The following is a 19,603-nucleotide window of genomic DNA, read 5'->3' as shown; positions in this document are numbered from 1 at the left end:
CTGCACGCGCCCACGCAAAGGGCGCCCCCCGTTTTAAGCGGGGAGCGGTCATTATGGAGGCAAGTAAGGTATAGTCAACTTGACTAGTCTCACTTTAGATCAGAGCTGCAGAACACTTTTGGCCTCATGGGCCAGATTGTTATCTCCTACTACCAGCCAACTTTGACCCATCATTGGTCATAATGACACCAGGTTCTACGCACCAGCCAATGTTGACGCATGGGGGTGGGGGAGGGGAAGGGGGTCTCCTTCATGAACACATTGCCCACAGGGACTGCGCTGGCAAAGCAACACCAAGCAGGTGTGAAGTCTCTGCTCATCAGCTGAAAAACAAAGAGGTCAGAGGAAGATTCAGCACTCACACCCCGCTCATCACCTAATGAGTGGAGAGTTAAGTCTTGATGCTTTGGTGGCATAAACCAGTTCCCTGTGGGCACGGCCAGTGCAGAATTGAACCCTGCCCATCTGCTGACGTCACCTATCCAGTGGCATGGCATCAGCTGATTGACTCATAGGCATGATTACGAGGAAATGGCCTCATGGGCCAAATTGGATCCCCTGGTGGGTGAAGAATGGCTCTCCCTGCCTTATCTGGCTAGTCATGACAGCAGGGATGGGGAATGGGTGGCCCTACAGATTGGGTTGGACTCAACTTCCATCACCCAGCAACCAGAACAGCCAATAGTTAGGAGTGAAGGATTTTGCAGTCTGCCCACATCCAGAGCACTACAGATTCCCCACCTCTACTTTATAGTATTTTTTTAAAAAATGCACCTAATTGTGAATATAGAACAGATGGTTTATTCTGTGGTTATAATTACAAGCAATTCCTTATGCACAGTAGCTTCCTCTTGCTTTGGACCTTCTTTGGTCAGTAGGAGATACACACACGAAATGCCATATTTCAGGGGATTTTGTGAGACTGATGAACTGTGAGTATGGATTTCTAGAATAAAAAGTCCCCATAACATTCCCAGGGACGTGGGTGATGTTGTGGGTTAAACCACAGAGCCTAGGACTTGCCGATCAGAAGGTCGGTGTTTCGAATCCCCTTGACAGGGTGAGCTCCCGTTGCTCGGTCCCTGCTCCTGCCAACCTAGCAGTTCGAAAGCACGTCAAAGTGCAAGTAGATAAATAGGTACTGCTCCAGCGGGAAGGTAAAGGTCATTTCTGTGCACTGCTCTGGTTCACCAGAAGCGGCTTAATCATGCTGGCCACATGACCCGGAAACTATACGTCGGCTCCCTCAGCCAATAAAGCGAGATTAGCGCTGCAACCCCAGAGTCGGTCACGACTGGACCTAATGTTCAGGGGTCCCTTTACCTTTTTACAATAACATTCCCAACCACTAGACAACGGAGCAGGCTACATTAGGAAATATCCACTAGTCCTACGTGCAGTTATCTTCATTCTGAAAGGTGCAAGGAAACTTTCAGAAACTCTTTCACTATTAGCATTCAATACAATAATAATAATAACAATAATAACAATAATAACAATAATTTTATTTATAGTGTGCTAATCTAAACTTTTTGTCCATGGCGTTTTCTTGGCAGGGATACTGGAGTAGCTTGCTGGTTCCTGCTCCATGATCACTGCAGATGGTGACAGCAGTCACAAAATTAAAAGATGCCTGCTTCTTGGGAGAAAAGCGATGACAAACCTAGACAGCATCTTAAAAAGCAGAGACATCACCTTGCTGACAAAGGTCCATATAGTTAAAGCTATGGTTTTCTCAGTAGTGATGTATGGAAGTGAGAGCTGGACCATAAAGAAGGCTGATCGCCGAAGAATTGATGCTTTTGAATGATGGTGATGGAGGAGACTCTTGAGAGTCCCATGGACTGCAAGAAGATCAAACCTCTCCATTCTGAAGGAAATCAGCCTCGAGTGCTCACTGGGAGGACAGATCCTGAAGCTGAGGCTCCAATATTTTGGCCACCTCATGAGAAGAGAAGACTCCCTGGAAAAGACCCTGATGTTGGGAAAGACTGAGGGCACAAGGAGAAGGGGACGACAGAGGACGAGATGGTTGGACAGTGTTCTCGAAGCTACCAGCATGAGTTTGACCAAACTGCGGGAGGCAGTGGAAGACAGGAGTGCCTGGTGTGCTCTGGTCCATGGGGTCACGAAGAGTCAGACACAACTAAATGACTAAACAACAACAAAAACTAAACTTTAAACACTCTGTGTATTGAAGGGTTAAGGATTAGGAAGTGGACTTTTAAACCCTGTTAACATTGGTTTCTCCCTCCTGTGAATGTTTCATCTCTTCCACCTTCGACCAAAGATAGTTACACTCATAGTCACCACCACCATGCAGAACAGGAAGTCTGCGCAGCTATCTGCTCTGTTTTATTTGCTTGAAGGATTTGTCCTATTAGTGGAAGCCTGTTGGAGACACTAAGGATGTCTCTCAATAAAAGATCTAATCAGTTCACAGAACGAGAATAACAGTGCTCTTTTTTTTAATGGAAAATTTACTTATTGGAGAAGAAACAGGGAGCCCCAGCATGGGTGTGTGTGTGTGTGTGTGTGTGTGTGTGTACACATATCCTGCCTTTCCATATTAAAATGTAATGCAATGAAGCTTTAAAGTTTAAAACATTCCAGTCGGTTTTCCTCTGCTCATCCAGTGAAGGCTTCTATAGCAAGATGGAGGGAATTTTTGACAGCTTCTCCCCTCACCACTCCAAACTGCTCCAGAGCACTAGGGGGCTCTTTGGAATAGCGGAGTGTGCCTTCATCGGTGTTCCTAGGTGGAAGTCATCACTTTTTATCTCTTCAGAGGGGCATCAACTGGATACCAACCCTCAGACAAAAACCCTAAAAAGGATACTACTGCGACAAATCAATTGCAGTATAAAAATACAGGAAATGGAAAAGCAAATTCGGGTATTGGCCAGGTTAGGACAAAGGCCTTCTGGGATGAAAAATTCTTCAAGTTAGGGTGGAATATTGACAGGGAGGAAGCAACCTGATGAGACAGCAAGACTGAGCAAAGGTCCTCCCTCTCTAAGAAGACAGTAAACACTGTAGAAGCTGACCATAGCTGTCAACCTTTCCCTTTTCTTGTGAGGAATCCTATTCGGAATAAGGGAATTTCCCTTAAATAAAGGGAAATGACAGCTATGAAGCTGACTGCACAGCACATGTGTAGGATGGGGGGGATCTTGCATAAATTCCGTACGATAAAACTTCAAAGGATTATCTAGACTATTTTCCTTATCAGTAACTGAAATAATAATTTCTAAATTAAGCAAGGGAACTTTGGCGTACAAGGCATTATGGAAACCTCTTGCGATTTTCTTCCTTTCCATTACTGTAGAAAAGAAAAGCTACTAGCAGAAAAGAGAAGCAAACTAAAAAAATTGTATTCTGCAATACTAAAGCTGAAAGGCAGTTGTCACCTATGTTGTGTCATGTGAGCAAATCACTGGCAAATCCTGTTTCAGAGGTGGCTCTTGCCTATTTTCAAACAACTTCCTTGCTCTATGATGATGAAATGTTCTGGTGAACATTACACTTCTTGCATCTGATTATGCTGACTCTATTTTATGAAAGTTTATGCAGTAATAAATTTGTTAAGGCTTTAAGGTGTCACAAGACATTGTCCTTGCATGCGTGAATGTTCTGCTATTGATCAAAACTTGAATCTGTAGTTTTTTTTGTGAAAGCAATGACAGTGTTGCACACAAAGAGTTCTGTTTGAGCCCTCGGACTTCCACTTTCTCTTCCTATGCATCCTCAAAATATTCTCCAGAGGGTCCTCCAACTCTCTGGATATTTTGAAAGTGTGTGTGTGTAGAGGGAACTGAAGAAAAGATGGAATGAAAGTTCTATTGTACAGGCAGAAGTCTGCTGTTATAGAATATGACCGATTGACATCATTTACCTATGGCAAGAAGTCTGTAGGTAACTTTATGGGGCTTCTTTTTCTTTCAGTGCAGAGTACTGACTTAGGGTGTTTCTGCAATATTTGTTTTATTTACAGATGCATTAGCAAGACATGCTAAAGTCAATAAATACTCCTGCAAAAGCCAACAAATCTGCCACCCCCTACACTAGACTGCAAGAGACAGCCCTACACCCCAATATGATTCAGCTTCTGCAAACTCGCAACTCCCTCCCTCTCCCAATTCAAGACAGCCAAACTTTTTCTCTGCTTTCTTCAAATAGCTGAAAGGTGGGTATGCCGTCATTCGTCAAGCGAGTAATGAAGCATTACAAAAACCTGTTTAACAGAGAGGACAGTGATTAATCAGCTAAGTTTATCTTATCCCCCACCACCCACCAGAGATTAAAGGTAGAGTAAGTTCCAGTTCTGAGGTCACTCCCTGTGCTACAGATATGTTATTTAATACAAATAGCTAATTAAGAAAGAAAAATGAACTTGAGTGCAATGGCCCACATAAAAGTTTCTGGCTTTGATGCACATGCTTCTACTTGCTTACATCTTTCATATGTGTTACCCTTTTTTGCAAATGGAAGCAACCTGAATAGTACACTTGTGACACTGGAATTTCCTGGACTTGGATCAGACATCCTTATTGTAGCAGAGTGGCAGTATTTTGGGACCAAAAATTGTGCAAAGATCCATCAGATGACTTTGTTTAATCATTTAGTCGCGTCTGACTCTTCATGACTCAATGGACCAGAGCATGCCAGGCAGTCCTATCTTTCACAGTTTGGTCAAACTCATGTTAGTAGTTTCGAGAACACTGTCCAACCATCTCGTCCTCTGTCGTCCCCTTCTCCTTGTGCCCTCCATCTTTCCCAGCATCAAGGTCTTTTCCAGGGAGTCTTCTCTTCTCATAAGGTGGCCAAAGTATTGGAGCCTCAGCTTCAGGATCTGTCCTTCCAGTGAGCACTCAGGGTTGATTTCATTAAGAATGGATAGGTTTGATCTTCATGCAGTCCATGGGACTCTCAAGAGTCTCCTCCAGCACCATAATTCAAAAATATCAGTTCTTCAGCGACCAGTCTTCTTTATGGTCCAGCTCTCACTTCCATACATCACAACTGGGAAAACCATAGCTTTAACTATACAGATCTTTGTTGGCAAGGTGATGTCTCTGCTTTTAAAGATGCTGTCTAGGTTTGTCATCGCTTTTCTCCCAAGAAGGTGTCTTTTAATTTTGTGACTGCTGTCACCATCTGCAGTGATCATGGAGCCCAAGAAAGTAAAATCTCTCACTGCCTCCATTTCTTCCCCTTCTGTTGCCAGGAGGTGATGACTACTGTACCATAAATTTAATCGATAATAAAAATAATAGAAACCCATTTGGATGTTATCCCATCTTCCCCAAATTATCCCTAGATATTCTGAGGATCCCAATTTCCACACTGAATTGTTTGTGCCATGAGCCCACAAATTCATAAGATTCTTTACATTCTTCTCTTTACAATAATAATTAAGTTAGGTCCTTAGTGTCCCTTTCCTTCAAGCACTAATGACCAAGTGTGACATCCCCTTCCAAACAGAGTCAAGAGCTAAAGAAAAATTACTTTTCTTCTCCTTTCTGTTGTCAGAAATGTTAAGTGACATCAACAATGTTATAATCTCATTCATAAGTATGCTGCACACGTTGGAATCAATGAGTGGCTACAGAAATGCCGCCCCTGGAAATGATGGGTTGATAATACCAACAATATGATCCTGATGACGTTTTAAGATTGGGACATTGGTTAATAAATTTTGGTGGAAGCTGAAGAGAGGAGAGAAATTTAGCTTGTATCTTCCTAATGAGCTTCTAAGTACATGCTCTGTAGGATTAAAACATTTTTGTTACAAAGAAGAATTATGAAAGGTTCCTTCAGCACAATTTCCAAAATCAAACATGATGCAGACTCTCAAAAAAACACAGTGCCTTGTGGGGCAAACAAAAGAGGAGAAAGGACAAAACCAAAATGGTGAGAGCCACCTTGAAACAACCTTGGATTAGACCATTTACAATATGGAATAACTGTTTGTCAGTTTCATAAATTATGTAAGGTTGTGGCTTCTGATTCATTGGAAGGTCAGCAGTTTGAATCCCCATGACAGGATGAGCTCCCGTTGCTCAGTTCCTGCCAACCTAGCAGTTCGAAAGCACCTCAAAGTGCAAGTAGATAAATAGGTACCACTCCGGCGGGAAGGTAAATGGCGTTTATGTGCGCTGCTCTGGTTCGCCAGAAGCAGCTTAATCATGCTGGCCACATGACCCGGGAAAACTGTCTGTGGACAAACGTCGTCTCACTCGGCCAATAAAGCGAGATGAGTGCCTCAACCCCAGAGTCGTTTGCAACTGGACTTAACAGTCAGGGGTCCTTTACCTTTAGAGAGATATTTACAAAAGCAGTAGAATGTACTATATGGGGAAAGGCTTTAGCATGTAGCTTTGTGTACAAAAGGTTCCAGATTTAATTTCTGGTATCTACAGGCAGGGCTGGGAAGGACTCCTCCCTAAAACATTAGAGAGCCTTTGCCAGTTGTTGTCTATAATACTAGTTGGACCAATGGTTGCTATCTGCCAACTTCCTAAGTTTCTATTAAGGATTTTGGTGCAAACTACCAATTTTTTTCACATTAAACTTCATAGATATAGCTCCTCTAGTGCCACAGAATCCTAGAATTGTAGAGACAGAAGAAATACTGAGGGTCATCTAATCCAACCCCTAATGCCAACTAATGTATCCATGACAGGTGGCCATCCAACCTCTGCTTAAAAACCTCCAAGGAGAGAAAGTCTACCACCTCTTGTGGGAGTCTGTTCTACTTAAGCTTTTTGAAACATGCCTTCTTAATGTCCCGAGTGGAGTGCATGTCTGACTACACTCAGCTTCCCTTTGCCTTGGTATCATGAAACCCAGGAGCACATGATCACTTCCTCCAAAGGTTCCCTGAACTTTCACTTGGTGATCAGTTGGTGAGGATCTTTTAGTGAGGACCAGCTCCAAGAGAGATGAGCCCCTTGTTGCTTCTTCAACCTTCTGGGAAATGAAATTTTCTGTGAAGCACTTGTGGAATTTTTGGACCTTACATTCATGACAGAGTTTGAGTTCCAAGAGATATTGGGGGTAGTTAAGTCTCCCATGACAACCAAACATTCAAAAAGGGGAGCTACAGTAATCTGCTCAATAAAGGCACCACCTACATCTTCAGATTGGGTTGGATGTCTATAGCAGTCAAGTGGGTCACTGCTGTTTCCTTCTCTTACAATTTTAGGGTCCACATTAGGGTCACTGCTGTTTCCTTCTCTTACAATTTTTACCCATATATTCGGAATCTGCCTTCCATGCTCTAAGTCATGGATCTCTTTAAAAGTGTACACACACTTGACATATAATGCTACTCCTCCTCCATTCCTGTTTGATCCATTTCTATTGAGCATGAGTCTCATCCCACCACATTTGAGAAATGCCTTAGGTCATATTTGTCACCCAGTAATAAGTGCTCAAGTTCTCTTTACTTGTTTCCCATACTCTATGCATTAGTATAGAGACAACTGAAACCATGGATCATTCCTCCACACACTGCTACCTCTGTCTCCCTCCATAGGGAGTTACCTGCCACCACCACCACATGTCTTTTCCTTCTTGGGTGAGTGGCAGCAAATAGAAATGTAGTGAAAAATAATATATATTTATGAAATCAAAAGTCAGTGGATCTACTGACTCTAGAGCAGGCATAGGCAAACTCAGCCCTCCAGATGTTTTGGGACTATAATTCCCATCATCATCCCTGACCACTGGTCCTGTTAGCTAGGGATCATGGGAGTTGTAGTCCCAAAACATCTGGAGGGCTGAGTTTGCCTATGCCTGCTCTAGACATGTGCCCTGATCTAACCCATTAAGCATATGGGTTAAAGAACTCATCTGTCTCCCATGATCAATTAAAAATATAGTATAGTGCAGGTCAAAATTTGGACTGGATACTTGTCCAGTACTGATGCTGGGTGTATGATTTTTGTGGGATATGGAAAGCTATGTGTAACATTTTTTATTTGTATTGTCTCAGATAAAATCCAGAGCAATAACTATAAGGGTGGAATGACAGAGTGAAGTGGCTGTCAATGTTTAGATGTCCACATATAAAAATACAATTAAGATTTTTCAGAATCAATGTATTGATGTTGTGGGAGGTGCTGTCATTACTTTTTCATGATGCTTCAGTTAAATCTCTGTAAATGTAAATGCTGGTCAAAATCTATGATCCGGCATCCTCAGTCTCAGTAGTGCTTGAGCCTCTAGGCTTTAAAAGATTGCCATGTATTCAGGCCTGACACTCTGTTGTAGCCGTAATGAAAAATGCATTAGGATGTAGTACAGTCCACATTCACCCTATCGATCAGCAGATATGTCTTATTTAAGAATATGCTCTTTATGAATCTTGGGGTTATTGAATGCGCACACACACAAAATTCAGCTTTAATTCTAAAACCTAGATAGGGAATTCTTATTTTTGTTAAAATGTGTAATTTTTTTAAAAAAAAAATCATCTGTGGTGAAGCCAAAGTACACACATGCAATTATGATATGGTTACCAGACGTCCCCGTTTCCCGGGGACAGTTCCCAGATTTACAAATCTGTCCCCGGACAAAATCCGTCCCTGAAATGTCCCCAGATTTCATTTAATGACCCCGGATTTATATTTTAAGTGTTGTAGATTTATTAGTAGGGAATGAATGTTGCGTGATTGGCTCAATGGCACAAGACACATCATATGGGGATGTCCGGCGAGGCAAAATGGCGGGCGCCATGGCAGCGAGCAGCTCCTGAAGCCAGCCAGACCCAACTGCGCTACCAGGCTGGCTCTGGGTTGCTGAGACTGCCGCTGCCACCGCCACTACCAAAGGAGAACCGGGGGCGCCTGCCACATCAACTGGGGGAACTGATGACCCCCCCATTGACCCAATTCGAACCGGGAGCAAGAGCACCTGGCCTCCTGATCGACTGCCCAGCGGCACTCGTGGGCCAGGAAAACCCCAGAGCTGACACAGGGAGGAGGAGAGAAGGAGAAGGAGAAGGAAGAGAGAGGAAGAGGAAGAAGAAGAAGAAAAAAGAGGCAAGTCCCGCCCTTGCTGCACTGCTGCTGCTGAGGAGGAGAGGTAGGAGAGCACCGGGAGGGCAAGGACACATGGCTGATCCCAGTCCCAACCCGAGCCTACTCCATGGCAGCTAGCGCTCCAAAAGAGCAGGCTGGGGCCCAGAGGAAGGCAGCGCAATAGAGACCACAGAAGAGAAGATACAATGGTACCTCAGGATGCGAACGGGATCCGTTCCGGAGTGCTGTTCACATCCTGAACAGAATGCAAGATGCGATGGTATGTCTTCGTGTGCATGGGTCGCATTTCGCCGCTTTCGCGCATGACGTCAATTTGAGCGTCTGCGCATGCACGAGTGGCGAAACCCGGAAGTAATGCACTCTGTTACTTCCAGGTTTCCGCAGAGTGCATGACTGTATTGCTGCTGCTTCGGTCCAGTATACCTAAAGGAGCGTCTCCACCCCCATCATTCTGCCCGGACGCTGAGGTCCAGCGCCGAGGGCCTTCTGGCGGTTCCCTCATTGCAAGAAGCAAAGCTACAGGGAACCAGGCAGAGGGCCTTCTCGGTAGTGGCGCCCGCCCTGTGGAACGCCCTTCCAGCAGATGTCAAAGTGATAAACAACTACCTGACATTCAGGAGACATCTTAAGGCAGCCCTGTTCAGGGAAGTTTTTAACGTGTGATATTTTATTGTATTTTTGGTTTTTATGGAAGCCGCCCAGAGTGGCTGGGGAGGCCCAGCCAGATGGGCGGGGTATAAATAATAAATTATTATTATTATTATTATTTAAAAAAACTTTTTTAAATAACCATTTTTTTCTCTTTTCCAAAAATAAAAAAGTGTCTCCAGATTCTTTGAAAAAAATCTGGTAACCTTAAATTATGAGGTCCAGTGAGAAGATTTCAAGTCTGTCCACTTCCTTTCTCCCACCGTTTGGAGACAATTGAGAATTCTCTGCAAAGTCACACATGCTGCCACTCTCTGGCAAGTTCAGCTCCCCTTCCCCTTCCCGTGCGCCTCTCTTGTCAGCCTGGCTCCCCCCCTCCCCAATAGTACCGCCAATCAGCAGGGACCCTTGTGGACACAGGGGCGTGGCCAAGGAAGGCGCGGCTCGAGGGCTGTATAAAAGGGCGCGCGGGGCGACGGACTTTCTGTGGCGAGAAGAACTCGCGGGTCGGCGTCGAGGTACTCAGCGTCAGCTGCGAAGTTGGGTTTTTTAAAAAAGCACACAATACATAAAAATGGCAGGAGGGAGGCAGTGATATTCCTTCATAAGGGCTGGAAACCTGGCATACACACTTGTTTAAACCTGAGAAACTTCGCCCTAAGGGGAGTTGCGCGCAGCGCCTCGCGGAAAGCGCACTTTCTGAGGGAAGTCGGCGTCCGCCCTTGAGCGCTCGCGGCGGTGGGCGCGCGTGAACGGCGAGCCAGCAGCTCTATTGACCTTGCTCCCGAAGAAAAGTGCTTGGGGAGAAGGGAAACCTGAGGGCCCGGCGCCCAGCACCTGGCTTCCCCGCCTCCGCCATCCCCCGGCGCCGCCTCGCCCCTTGGCGGCGGCGGCGGCAGCTGCCCCCTTGCCGCCGCCGCCGCCGCTCACCTCTCCCCTCAGGTGCAGCCGCCGCGAAGCGCCACTGTCTCCGGGCGCCTGGCGCGAAGAGGAGGCGGCGCGCGTCCCCGCCCCTTCCCCCTCCCACCCGGCTCCTGAGCTGCGCCAGGAGGGAGCTGCTGAGGGGGCTTCGATTCCGCGCTCGCCTCCGCCACAGGATCGGGCTCGGGAGCGACCTCGGCGCCGAGGAGGAAGAGGAGCCTGCGGCGCGCTCCCTGCTCCTCTTCGCCCTTGCGCTTCGCCTGGTGGCTTGCGCGCCCACCTCTGGGTCGCCGCCGACCCGAACTTGTCCGCGAAGGGCGGGAGCGCAAGCGCCGGAGTTGTGTGTGAGGGAGAGAGAGAGAGAGAGCGCGCGCGTGTGTGTCTCCTCCTCCTCCTCCTCCCGCCTCTTTGCCTGCGATTCTTAACCTCTACCGGCGTCCATCCTCCTCAGTGCAGCGCAGCCCGACGTTGGGGGAGCCGGTGTGTGTGTGTGTGTGTGTGTGTGTGTGTGTGTGGAGCTGCTCCTGCCCGCCCTCGCCTCTCTCTCGGTCCCTCTCTCGGCGAGGACGAAGCATGCAGCCGGCGCTGGCGCTCTAGGGGCTCGCCGGCGGTCGCAATGCAGCTCGGCGCAGGCGGCGGCGGCGGGGAGAGCGAGCTTTTCTCCAAGGCGGCGCGGCGCGAGGCTGGGGGCGGCGGCGGCGGCGGCGGCTTCTTCTTCGGCTTCTTCTTGACGGGCTTCTAAAGCCTGGACGGAGCGGGATTCCAACATGCCGTGCTGAGAAGGACCAGGAGGCGCCAGAAACCGGGGCTTCGCTCGCGCGTCGCCCGTCCGTCCGACTTCCGAGGGGCTCGCCTTCGCGGCCGGCGCCCACCCGCCGGCGGGACTCGCACCTCCGCTGCTTCGGAGGGGGATCCGCCTCGACGTCGCCTCCCTGCCCGGACTTCGCTGGGGGATTTGGATTCTGCCTTGGGACCTTGCAACTTGCAACCCGGAGGAGGGCTTTCTTTTTATCTTTTTAAGGGGGTCTCTCTCTTTTTTTGAGGGGGTCTCTATCCCCGCCACCGAAGGGGGAAGCGATCGGGTTTCCCCCCGCGCCGGATCCGCGTCTCTCCGTGGGGATCCGGCGGTGACCTCGAGGAGACGATGAAGCTGCGGGGGGCGCTGGCTTGGCTCTGCCCGGGCGCGCTGCTGCTGCTGCTGCTGCTGCTCCGCCTGGGCGAGGTGGCGCCGCAGCCTTGCCCGGCTCAGTGCTCCTGTTCCGGGAGCACCGTGGACTGTCACGGGCTGGCGCTGCGGAGCGTCCCCAGGAACGTCCCTCGCAACACCGAGAGGCTGTAAGTCGCCTTCCTCCCTGCCGATTTCCCATCCACCTCCCCAGAAACACACCTGCCGCCCTCCTCTCCCGTGCCCAGGTCCCAACATCCTCAACCATCCCTTTCCCTCTCATCCAGCCAACATGTCAAGCAACCCATTGCTGTTGCCAGAGGAGGGGAGACATTTCCTTCTCCCCATTTTAAAAAAGCAAAGCTAAGTGGAAATGGAATTAGTGCTTTCAATTCTCCCAACACTTTCCCTGGTTCCTTTTTAGGGTGCCTCAGTCTCCCCCTGCCCCCAGCTTTGTTGTTGTTTTCCCCCCAAAATTTTTTTATTGGTTTTCACAACATTATAAACAAACAAACACATAAGAGAAACAAACATAAATCATAGCCTTATTGAAAATTACACTTGTTAACATTGTCAAGTGACTTCCTCGTTTCCCCTTGGTTGAATTTCATTGCATGTCCTTTTAACGGTTTTCCAAATCACAGTTCTTATAAAATTCAACTTAAAAATTAACATCCTTAGATCTTCACATTATGAAATTAAACATATTAATTCGATGCTTAACATAAATAAAATCCTAAGCCAATTAAATATGTTTTCTGTTAATTTAACTTAACATATTTAAGTAAGTAATCATTAAATTTAATCCACTCTTCCTGATACTCCTTCCCTGCCCCCAGCTTTGAAGCAGTAATTCTCCAGTGCATAGTTGCATTATAGGTACCTTGCTCAGCAGCAGCAGCAGCCTTTCAGAGTAGTTCACAGTTGAAGTTTCAGAGCTTTATTTCCTTCTGAAGAGCCACCTTTATACTGTATGCTTTTGTTTAGTTATTAATGCAGTTCTTTATTATGGGCGTACAAAGCTATACCCCACTTTTGCTGCTCTGCAAATGAGTTGCTAAAAGTGGCTTACAAGTGTGGAAACCAATAAGAACCCAATTAAAAGGCAAGTCTGTCAAATTAAACAGCAGGAGAAATGTAAAAAAGCAGCACCATCAATCAATACACAGAGTTCCTTATGGGCCTCTCCCCCCCCCCTTAAAAAAAATCAATGTATGTTGCAGATGGCTTGTGTTGTGGTTAGTGCTGGTGGTTACCAATCTCTTTAGGACTTCCGCTATTTCGTATTTTTTTTAGTGTATTACCAATACCAGATGTCCTTTATCACTTTCTCTGCTGCCTTAGAACACGTATGCACACACACAGATCAATGTATCTTATTTTAGAACACCACAGCCTCAAATTAGCTGCTCCTTATTTCGGAATACTTCAAGTTCCTTGAACAAATACCTAGTTATTCCTTTATTTCTAAATTATTGATTTGCTAAGCCCAACGTACCTTCCCCCTCCCTTTCCTGCAATTCTCATTATGGGGTTTGGGTAATGTAAGGAGACATGAAAGAACCAGGCCATTAGTTCCACTGCTTTGCTCCCCCCCCTTACTCAGCAGTAATAAGCAAAATACACTGCTGTTAATTTGGGTCAGGAAGAGACTATGTGTGAGATGGCCCTTTCCATTCTTCCCTCCATATTTATCTTCTTCCCCCTCCCCTTTAAACGGATTGAAACACACCTTTTCTTCTGATCTGCGGAAATGGCTTGTAGGAAACAGCTTGTAGCATACACTTCAGGCCAACTTCAGTGGAGACTTAAAATGGGAAGAGTAATTTGCAAGAGCCCTCTGCCTGAAATCTCACCAGCTCCAAGTGGAGCCACCAAGACAAACTTTGCCAGCCCATTTCAATTCTCCTTTGTTTCACTTAGTCTTTTTTTTAAAAAAAACAAAAACAAAAACCTATTATTTATTTCATTTATGAATCTCTTACCCTGAGGCATCCAGGGTACTCTGACTTTTCAAGAAGGCACTTTAAAAATCAAGACAGAGGATTACCTGCTACTAGGAAATCCTGCTATTAACAAGACTCCTTCGCCCCAAAGGTGGAATTCTTAATTCTTCCCCCAACAAAATATTTATATCGTTTCTACAGACTCCTGAATAATTTGGGGCTGTAGGCAGAGAGATCCTACTAAAAGGAACATGACACTTGTTTGCCACACAGTTAGATTCTTGTTACCTGCTTCCTCAAAATAGAATTGCTTTTACTACTTGAAGTTTATTGTTCCAAAGATACAAAAAGTATTGAAGAGGTACCTAGTACCCACTTCGTAGATTTAAGTAAATCTGCCATATCATTCTTAGCTATTATGATCTTTCCTGACTGATCAGTTAGGTTTAAGAGTGTTCTTCAAAACACATCCTGATTGCCTTTGTAGCTATTAATGTAAGCAGCTTTGGGAGAAAAAATGGAGAGTCATTAGCATTTTTGCCTTAAACTCAGAGAAAAATATCAGTGACTCATTAGTCTTAAGGGCAGGTGGGGGGAAATCTGTAGATCACTTGAGATTCCTGCTAATTTTCTTCAGTGGAATGTGCTAAATCTCTTCCCCAAATATAATGCATGTGGACTTTAGGTTAGTTTCCATTATCAAGCTTTTCCTCCATAACTTTACTCTCAAGTAGTGAATCCAAGCAGAAGTCATGGAAATATAGCTGTCCCTTACTTAACTAATCATGACCAAATTGGAATGAATTGAGATTCCGAGCTTTTCCATTATTTGTAAATATGTTGTACCTTTTACGATTACAGGACTAAATGAGATTTAAAAAATAAAATAAATTTAAACCCAAACACAGGGTTAAAAGAGATGAACACTTGGATCACATTGTATGTAAGTTCACAAATATTTGCTTGGGTAAGCTTGGCTGTGTAAGTTTTAGGAATGCTGAGTTTTTTAGGAATGTTGCAGAGAGGATGATGCCTTCCAGAAAAATCCTGGCCCCCAGGAAAGCTGTCAGATGTTTACTGTCCATTTCCTCCTTGCTTCCTCCACTTCATTTGACTATTTGATGCCAGTGTTCCTGTCTGTTGTGGACTCTGTAATGGTCTTCAGGGGTTGTCTCTGAGTACCTGACTGAAGAAGTGGGCCAATGATTTCTCCCCTGTTCTCTGTAGGTCCAGGAAGTAACATACTAAGCATATCATTAAGTAAACACGTTTTGATTTCATCTGTGTTTCTCTCATTCATCCATTAAAAACAGCGAATGGACTTGTCCAGAGGCAGTGGTAGCAGTCATTAATCATAACTGTTCCTATCGCGAGAAAGTCAAATTTGTGAATGGCACACCACAAATCTCACTATTTCATGATAGGAACAGTCTAGAAACAATGTATCCAAATGCGTTTTCAGTAAACTGGAAATTAAAACAAGTGCAAATGAAAGGAGAATTACTTTTACATAAACTTTTCAGGAATTTGCACCAACCTACAGTTAGATACTAATCCTCAAACTCTTTGTTGCAAATTCTTATTGTTTATTTGATTTTAATAAATAGCCACCAGTTCTGGGATGTTTTAATTTTACTACTACTTCTTCGTAGGGATCTTAATGGGAATAATATCACAAGGATCACAAAGACTGATTTTGCTGGCCTAAGACACCTTCGAGTTCTGTAAGTTGACTTTTGTGGTATTTTATCCGTTACTATTGTATGCTGCAGATGTGCAGTTCTGTGGAAAATGACTTATTTTATCAACAAGGCTAATTCTTTACTTAACCTCTAAAATAACGACAACCAAACTTACACCGTATGAGAAAAAGCAGTTGGGAGATGACATAAAAATTTGGAAGACTGCCACAGTAGCAATTTTGTATTGTAGCCACTTGTGATTTTATTCTTTTCCTTGACTCTATAAATACAGCAAATTATTGACTTTCTGAAAACGAAATGCTTTTTAGCAAGCTGTAAAGAGAAATATCTGTTTTTTAAAGGCTAACTGAATTAATTTGTTTGAATGCACTTTTGAGTTTAGGATTGTCAGAAGTTATTCTAGTTAGCAGTAAAGGGAAATTCAGGAAGGAGAAGCTTTCAATGCAACTTGCTTTTACACCAAATTCTGCGAAAATTGATACAAACTTTTAAATAGTTTTACCATATATAAAGCCTGGTTACTTAATAATTCATAAGTACTTCTCAGGGCCTGTAGATTAAAAAAAAATCACTATACAGTAATGACTGCTCTTTCAGTGAAGACAAAATCTTCTTTGAGACACGCTAGTAACAAAATTGTTTTAAATTAGGGAATAATTGCAAACAATTAGATTGGTTTTGATATTTCATCCTAAAGATGAAAAGTTGCAAACTTTTCCTTTTGTGGAAAAAAAATCACATGTAACTCTTTTTCAGTTGAAAACAACTTGATTTATAATTGTAAAGTGTAGCTTTCATTTCTTTCTTTTTTTAAAGAAACTTTTATACATCATGTACATGTTTTTAACATTCTGTAATTGAGCAGCAGCTTTGACTTTTTCCTTCAGCAAGGCATATATTTTTATCACCTTTGACCTTTCAAGTTCTTGAGCAGGTTTAAGGCCTCTGAAAAAAACGGAGAGGGTATTTTCTCTCTTCCTTGGGAAAAAAAAAAGTCATAGTGGAGTTTAAGGTGACAAGTCTTAAACACATTAAATTGGATGGGAAGTCTAAGAATAGAGTGAGAATTGTGAAGTTAATAAAGAGGAGCCGATTGCAAGTTTCCCCATTGCTAAAGTGCTGTAATAACAGGTGTTAATCATCGCTTGATTACTAGCTGTTTTAAAACTCATACTCTGCATTTCAGTCAGCTCATGGAAAACAAGATTAGTACAATTGAGAGAGGAGCATTCCAGGACCTGAAAGAACTGGAGAGACTGTAAGTAACTTTTTATTGATTTTAAATACCACAAAGCAAGTTGTTGTAATTCCCCCCCCATTGCCCTCCCTGTTTCTACTTTGAGTTAAACTACTGGGATTTGTTTGCCCTCTTGGAATTCTTATTGGACAGAATCAAATGTAGCCGTAGATTCTTGTAGAATAGAGGGAACATTTCTATGTGGGAAAGAGGGGGAAACTGAAATGTAATTTTCATTTTTTGAAAGACAAGATTCATTTGCAACCTAATGTGAAGAGTTCTAGGGACTTAAACAAATTTTCTGGAGGGGATGAATTACAACCCCTAACTTGGTACAACCTAATGATGATAAAACTTGCTCCTTCACTAAGAACACAATTTAAGCATTTGGTTTCCTGTACGTTGTATACTGTGTTGTGGGAAAGCAAAACATTTGTGTAAGGGAGAAAATCAGTTGTAAAATGCTCTAAAATTTAATGCACTGTACAGAAAATTGCGAAGTGTTTGACTGGATCTAAGAATGTAAATAGAAAAATGGGTTGTATTCTACTAAGTACTACTCAGAGTAGACACAGTGAAATGGATGAAATTATTTCCATTTACTTCTATGGGTCTGCTTCAAGTAGGACCAGTATTGAATACCACCCATATCAGCCTGTGTTTATAGTACTGTAATAAAGTATTTGGAGACTTGAAAGGCCATCCTGTTGAACGATAAAGGCTAGTTAGTTGCTCTCTCATTCCACCTATGCAGTTTCTTTGAAAGCTGCATTTCTGTTGTGTGTATACTGTATTGCATTTTGACAGCACTCAGTCTGCAGTAATTCAATTTGGGACATGAGTTCATGTATGTTGCATTCTTCTGTACTGTTTAGCTCTTGCTTAGGATTGTTCATTGCTTATAGGGAACAAGGCCCTCTCCGAACTACACTGTTTTTATGAACACTCTTTTTAGTTCTCTGGGGCTATCTTATGTTTTTCTTTTTTAAAAAAACAACAACAGAATGTAACAACTGCATCTGTCCTTCTCCACCCTTCTTGCCATTCCCTCTTTGTAGCAAGGATGTTTTCAGGACATCACTGGAAAGTCAGACAGTTTAAAATCTTGAAAAACAGCAGACTAACTTTCTGTTTTAACTTGTATGGGAAGAGAGTATCTGTGTCTTGCATGCTTTAACAATATGCCAGTGCAGATTTTCTCGAATGGTGACGGTTCTATACAGTTTTGAAATATGGCATAAATTTATTTTGGAAAAGGAACATTTTTGCTTGTTTTTGGTAGGCCGTGTTTTGCATTGATACCGTAGCTTGCAAAAGCTTTTTATTGATAATATGGAATCAGAAAAATAGGGAAGGGGCGTGCACTGGTGAAGTGGTTTGTGTTTGAGCATAGGAGCTGAAGTTTGCCCAGGTCTGCTGCTAGTTTAAGTTTTTATAAAAAATACTAGCAATATCCCTTTTAAAAAATCATTGTGTTTCTGTAAATAGAGAGTGATATGCAATTTATGCACACATACTATTGCCAGTTTTTATTTCTGGAAATTAGTTTACAGAAAATTATTTCCTAAGTGTTTGTCCAAGATCAACAATTATTCTTGATGAACTGTTAAGTCCCGGATCACATACTGGTGGAAGGTTCTCGTAAGATATTGGCGTGAACATAACTTGTCAGCACATTATGGCTAATTTCATCCTCAGAATGTTATTGAGGTATGTGGATTGTGGCCTAAATCCCTAACACTTTTATGAAACTGAATTAGCCAACTAAGTTTTTACTCAGAGCAGACCTCTTGGAATTAGCAGACTGAATTTAGTCATGCTCATGAATTTCAATGTGCTTTGAGTATCACTAGCACTGGATATAATCCCATGTATATTTCAAATATGAATACTGTACCTCTGAAGAATGCCCACTCCCCCCAGCAAAGTTGTACCTGTTAATAAATAAACAGTGATGGCAGACTTAACACCTTTTAAGCACAGCTCTACTCATGTCACATTCAAAGGTTTAATTCAGTGCTTCCCAAACTTGGGTCTCCATCTGTTTTGGACTACAGTTCCCATCATCCCTGACCACTGGTCCTGCTAGGTAGGGATGATGGGAGTTGTAGTCCAAAAATAGCTGGCGACCCAAGTTTGGGAAACACTGATTTAATTGGAAACTACAAAAGAACTCCAAAGGTGGAAGATACCCATCTCTCCACCTGCCTCAGTTGTTTTCTATCTGGGTTCCAATACTACAAGCGAGCCCATCAAGGATAAAGCAGTAGGGTTTCAGCACACAAACCTCTTGTGCACTTAATTTCACCCTTTCCTTTTCCTCTTTTACAAGTGACTGTATATAGCTCGATGCTTAGGGGTTACCTTGCATTTTGGTTAATTAGCTGAAACAAGTAATTGTATATTTTTTTGAAAACCACTGCTTTTTTGTGGAAACAAATAACAGTCATGTGGTTAAAATGTATTGGAACTTGTTCAAAAATCAGAATTCGTCTTCTAAGTTGTTTAAGGTTTTTGTTTCCACCCACATTATGGTAATAGTGTCACAGTTTTCTGCTCTGTTCAAGGCTCAAATCACATGTTTTGGAGTAGAAGGAATTTGGAGCCAGAATCCTTTGAAATCATCTCAGCTGCTGGGCTATGAGCAAGTGTTCAATATCTGTGAGGAAAATATGAAAATTCATTTTGTTGACAATTACCACATCCGCCTGAGAGATAGATGTTGTTGTCTTGAGCCAATTCATCCCTTTGAGATTTTGGAATTCAAACGTATTTCCCAGGAAATTCACTGATAACTCTCTTCAAATATTTCCTTTATGTACATGGCACAGCAGGGACTTGGTTAACATGCATGATATTTAAATATCAAACAAACTACATTGCTGTGGCAGTCTTTTTGATGTATTAAGTGGTTACCATATAGTGAATGCAAAACC

The 19,603-nt window shown here is 43.5% G+C and overlaps 1 protein-coding gene across 6 annotated transcripts in view; it reads left to right on the top strand.

Annotated features, from left to right (window-relative positions):
• Positions 1-11,567: 11,567 nt before the first annotated feature.
• Positions 11,568-19,603, top strand: part of SLIT2 (slit guidance ligand 2) — a 242,582-nt gene continuing 234,546 nt past the window's right edge. Inside the window, exons 1-3 of one of the 6 annotated variants that reach the window (XM_082237336.1) lie at positions 11,568-11,951; positions 15,380-15,451; positions 16,617-16,688. In XM_082237336.1, coding sequence (XP_082093462.1) covers positions 11,761-11,951; positions 15,380-15,451; positions 16,617-16,688 — 335 coding nt within the window. In that variant the 5' untranslated portion in view covers positions 11,568-11,760. The remainder of the gene's footprint in view (positions 11,952-15,379; positions 15,452-16,616; positions 16,689-19,603) is intronic. The other 5 variants (XM_082237337.1, XM_082237338.1, XM_082237339.1 and 2 more) reach the window with 5 other exon arrangements.

The sequence above is a fragment of the Podarcis vaucheri genome (assembly GCF_965113315.1).
Source record: "Podarcis vaucheri genome assembly, chromosome: 9".
NCBI classification, from domain to species: Eukaryota; Metazoa; Chordata; class Lepidosauria; order Squamata; family Lacertidae; genus Podarcis; species Podarcis vaucheri.
This window is presented reverse-complemented; position numbering and strand designations above follow the sequence as displayed.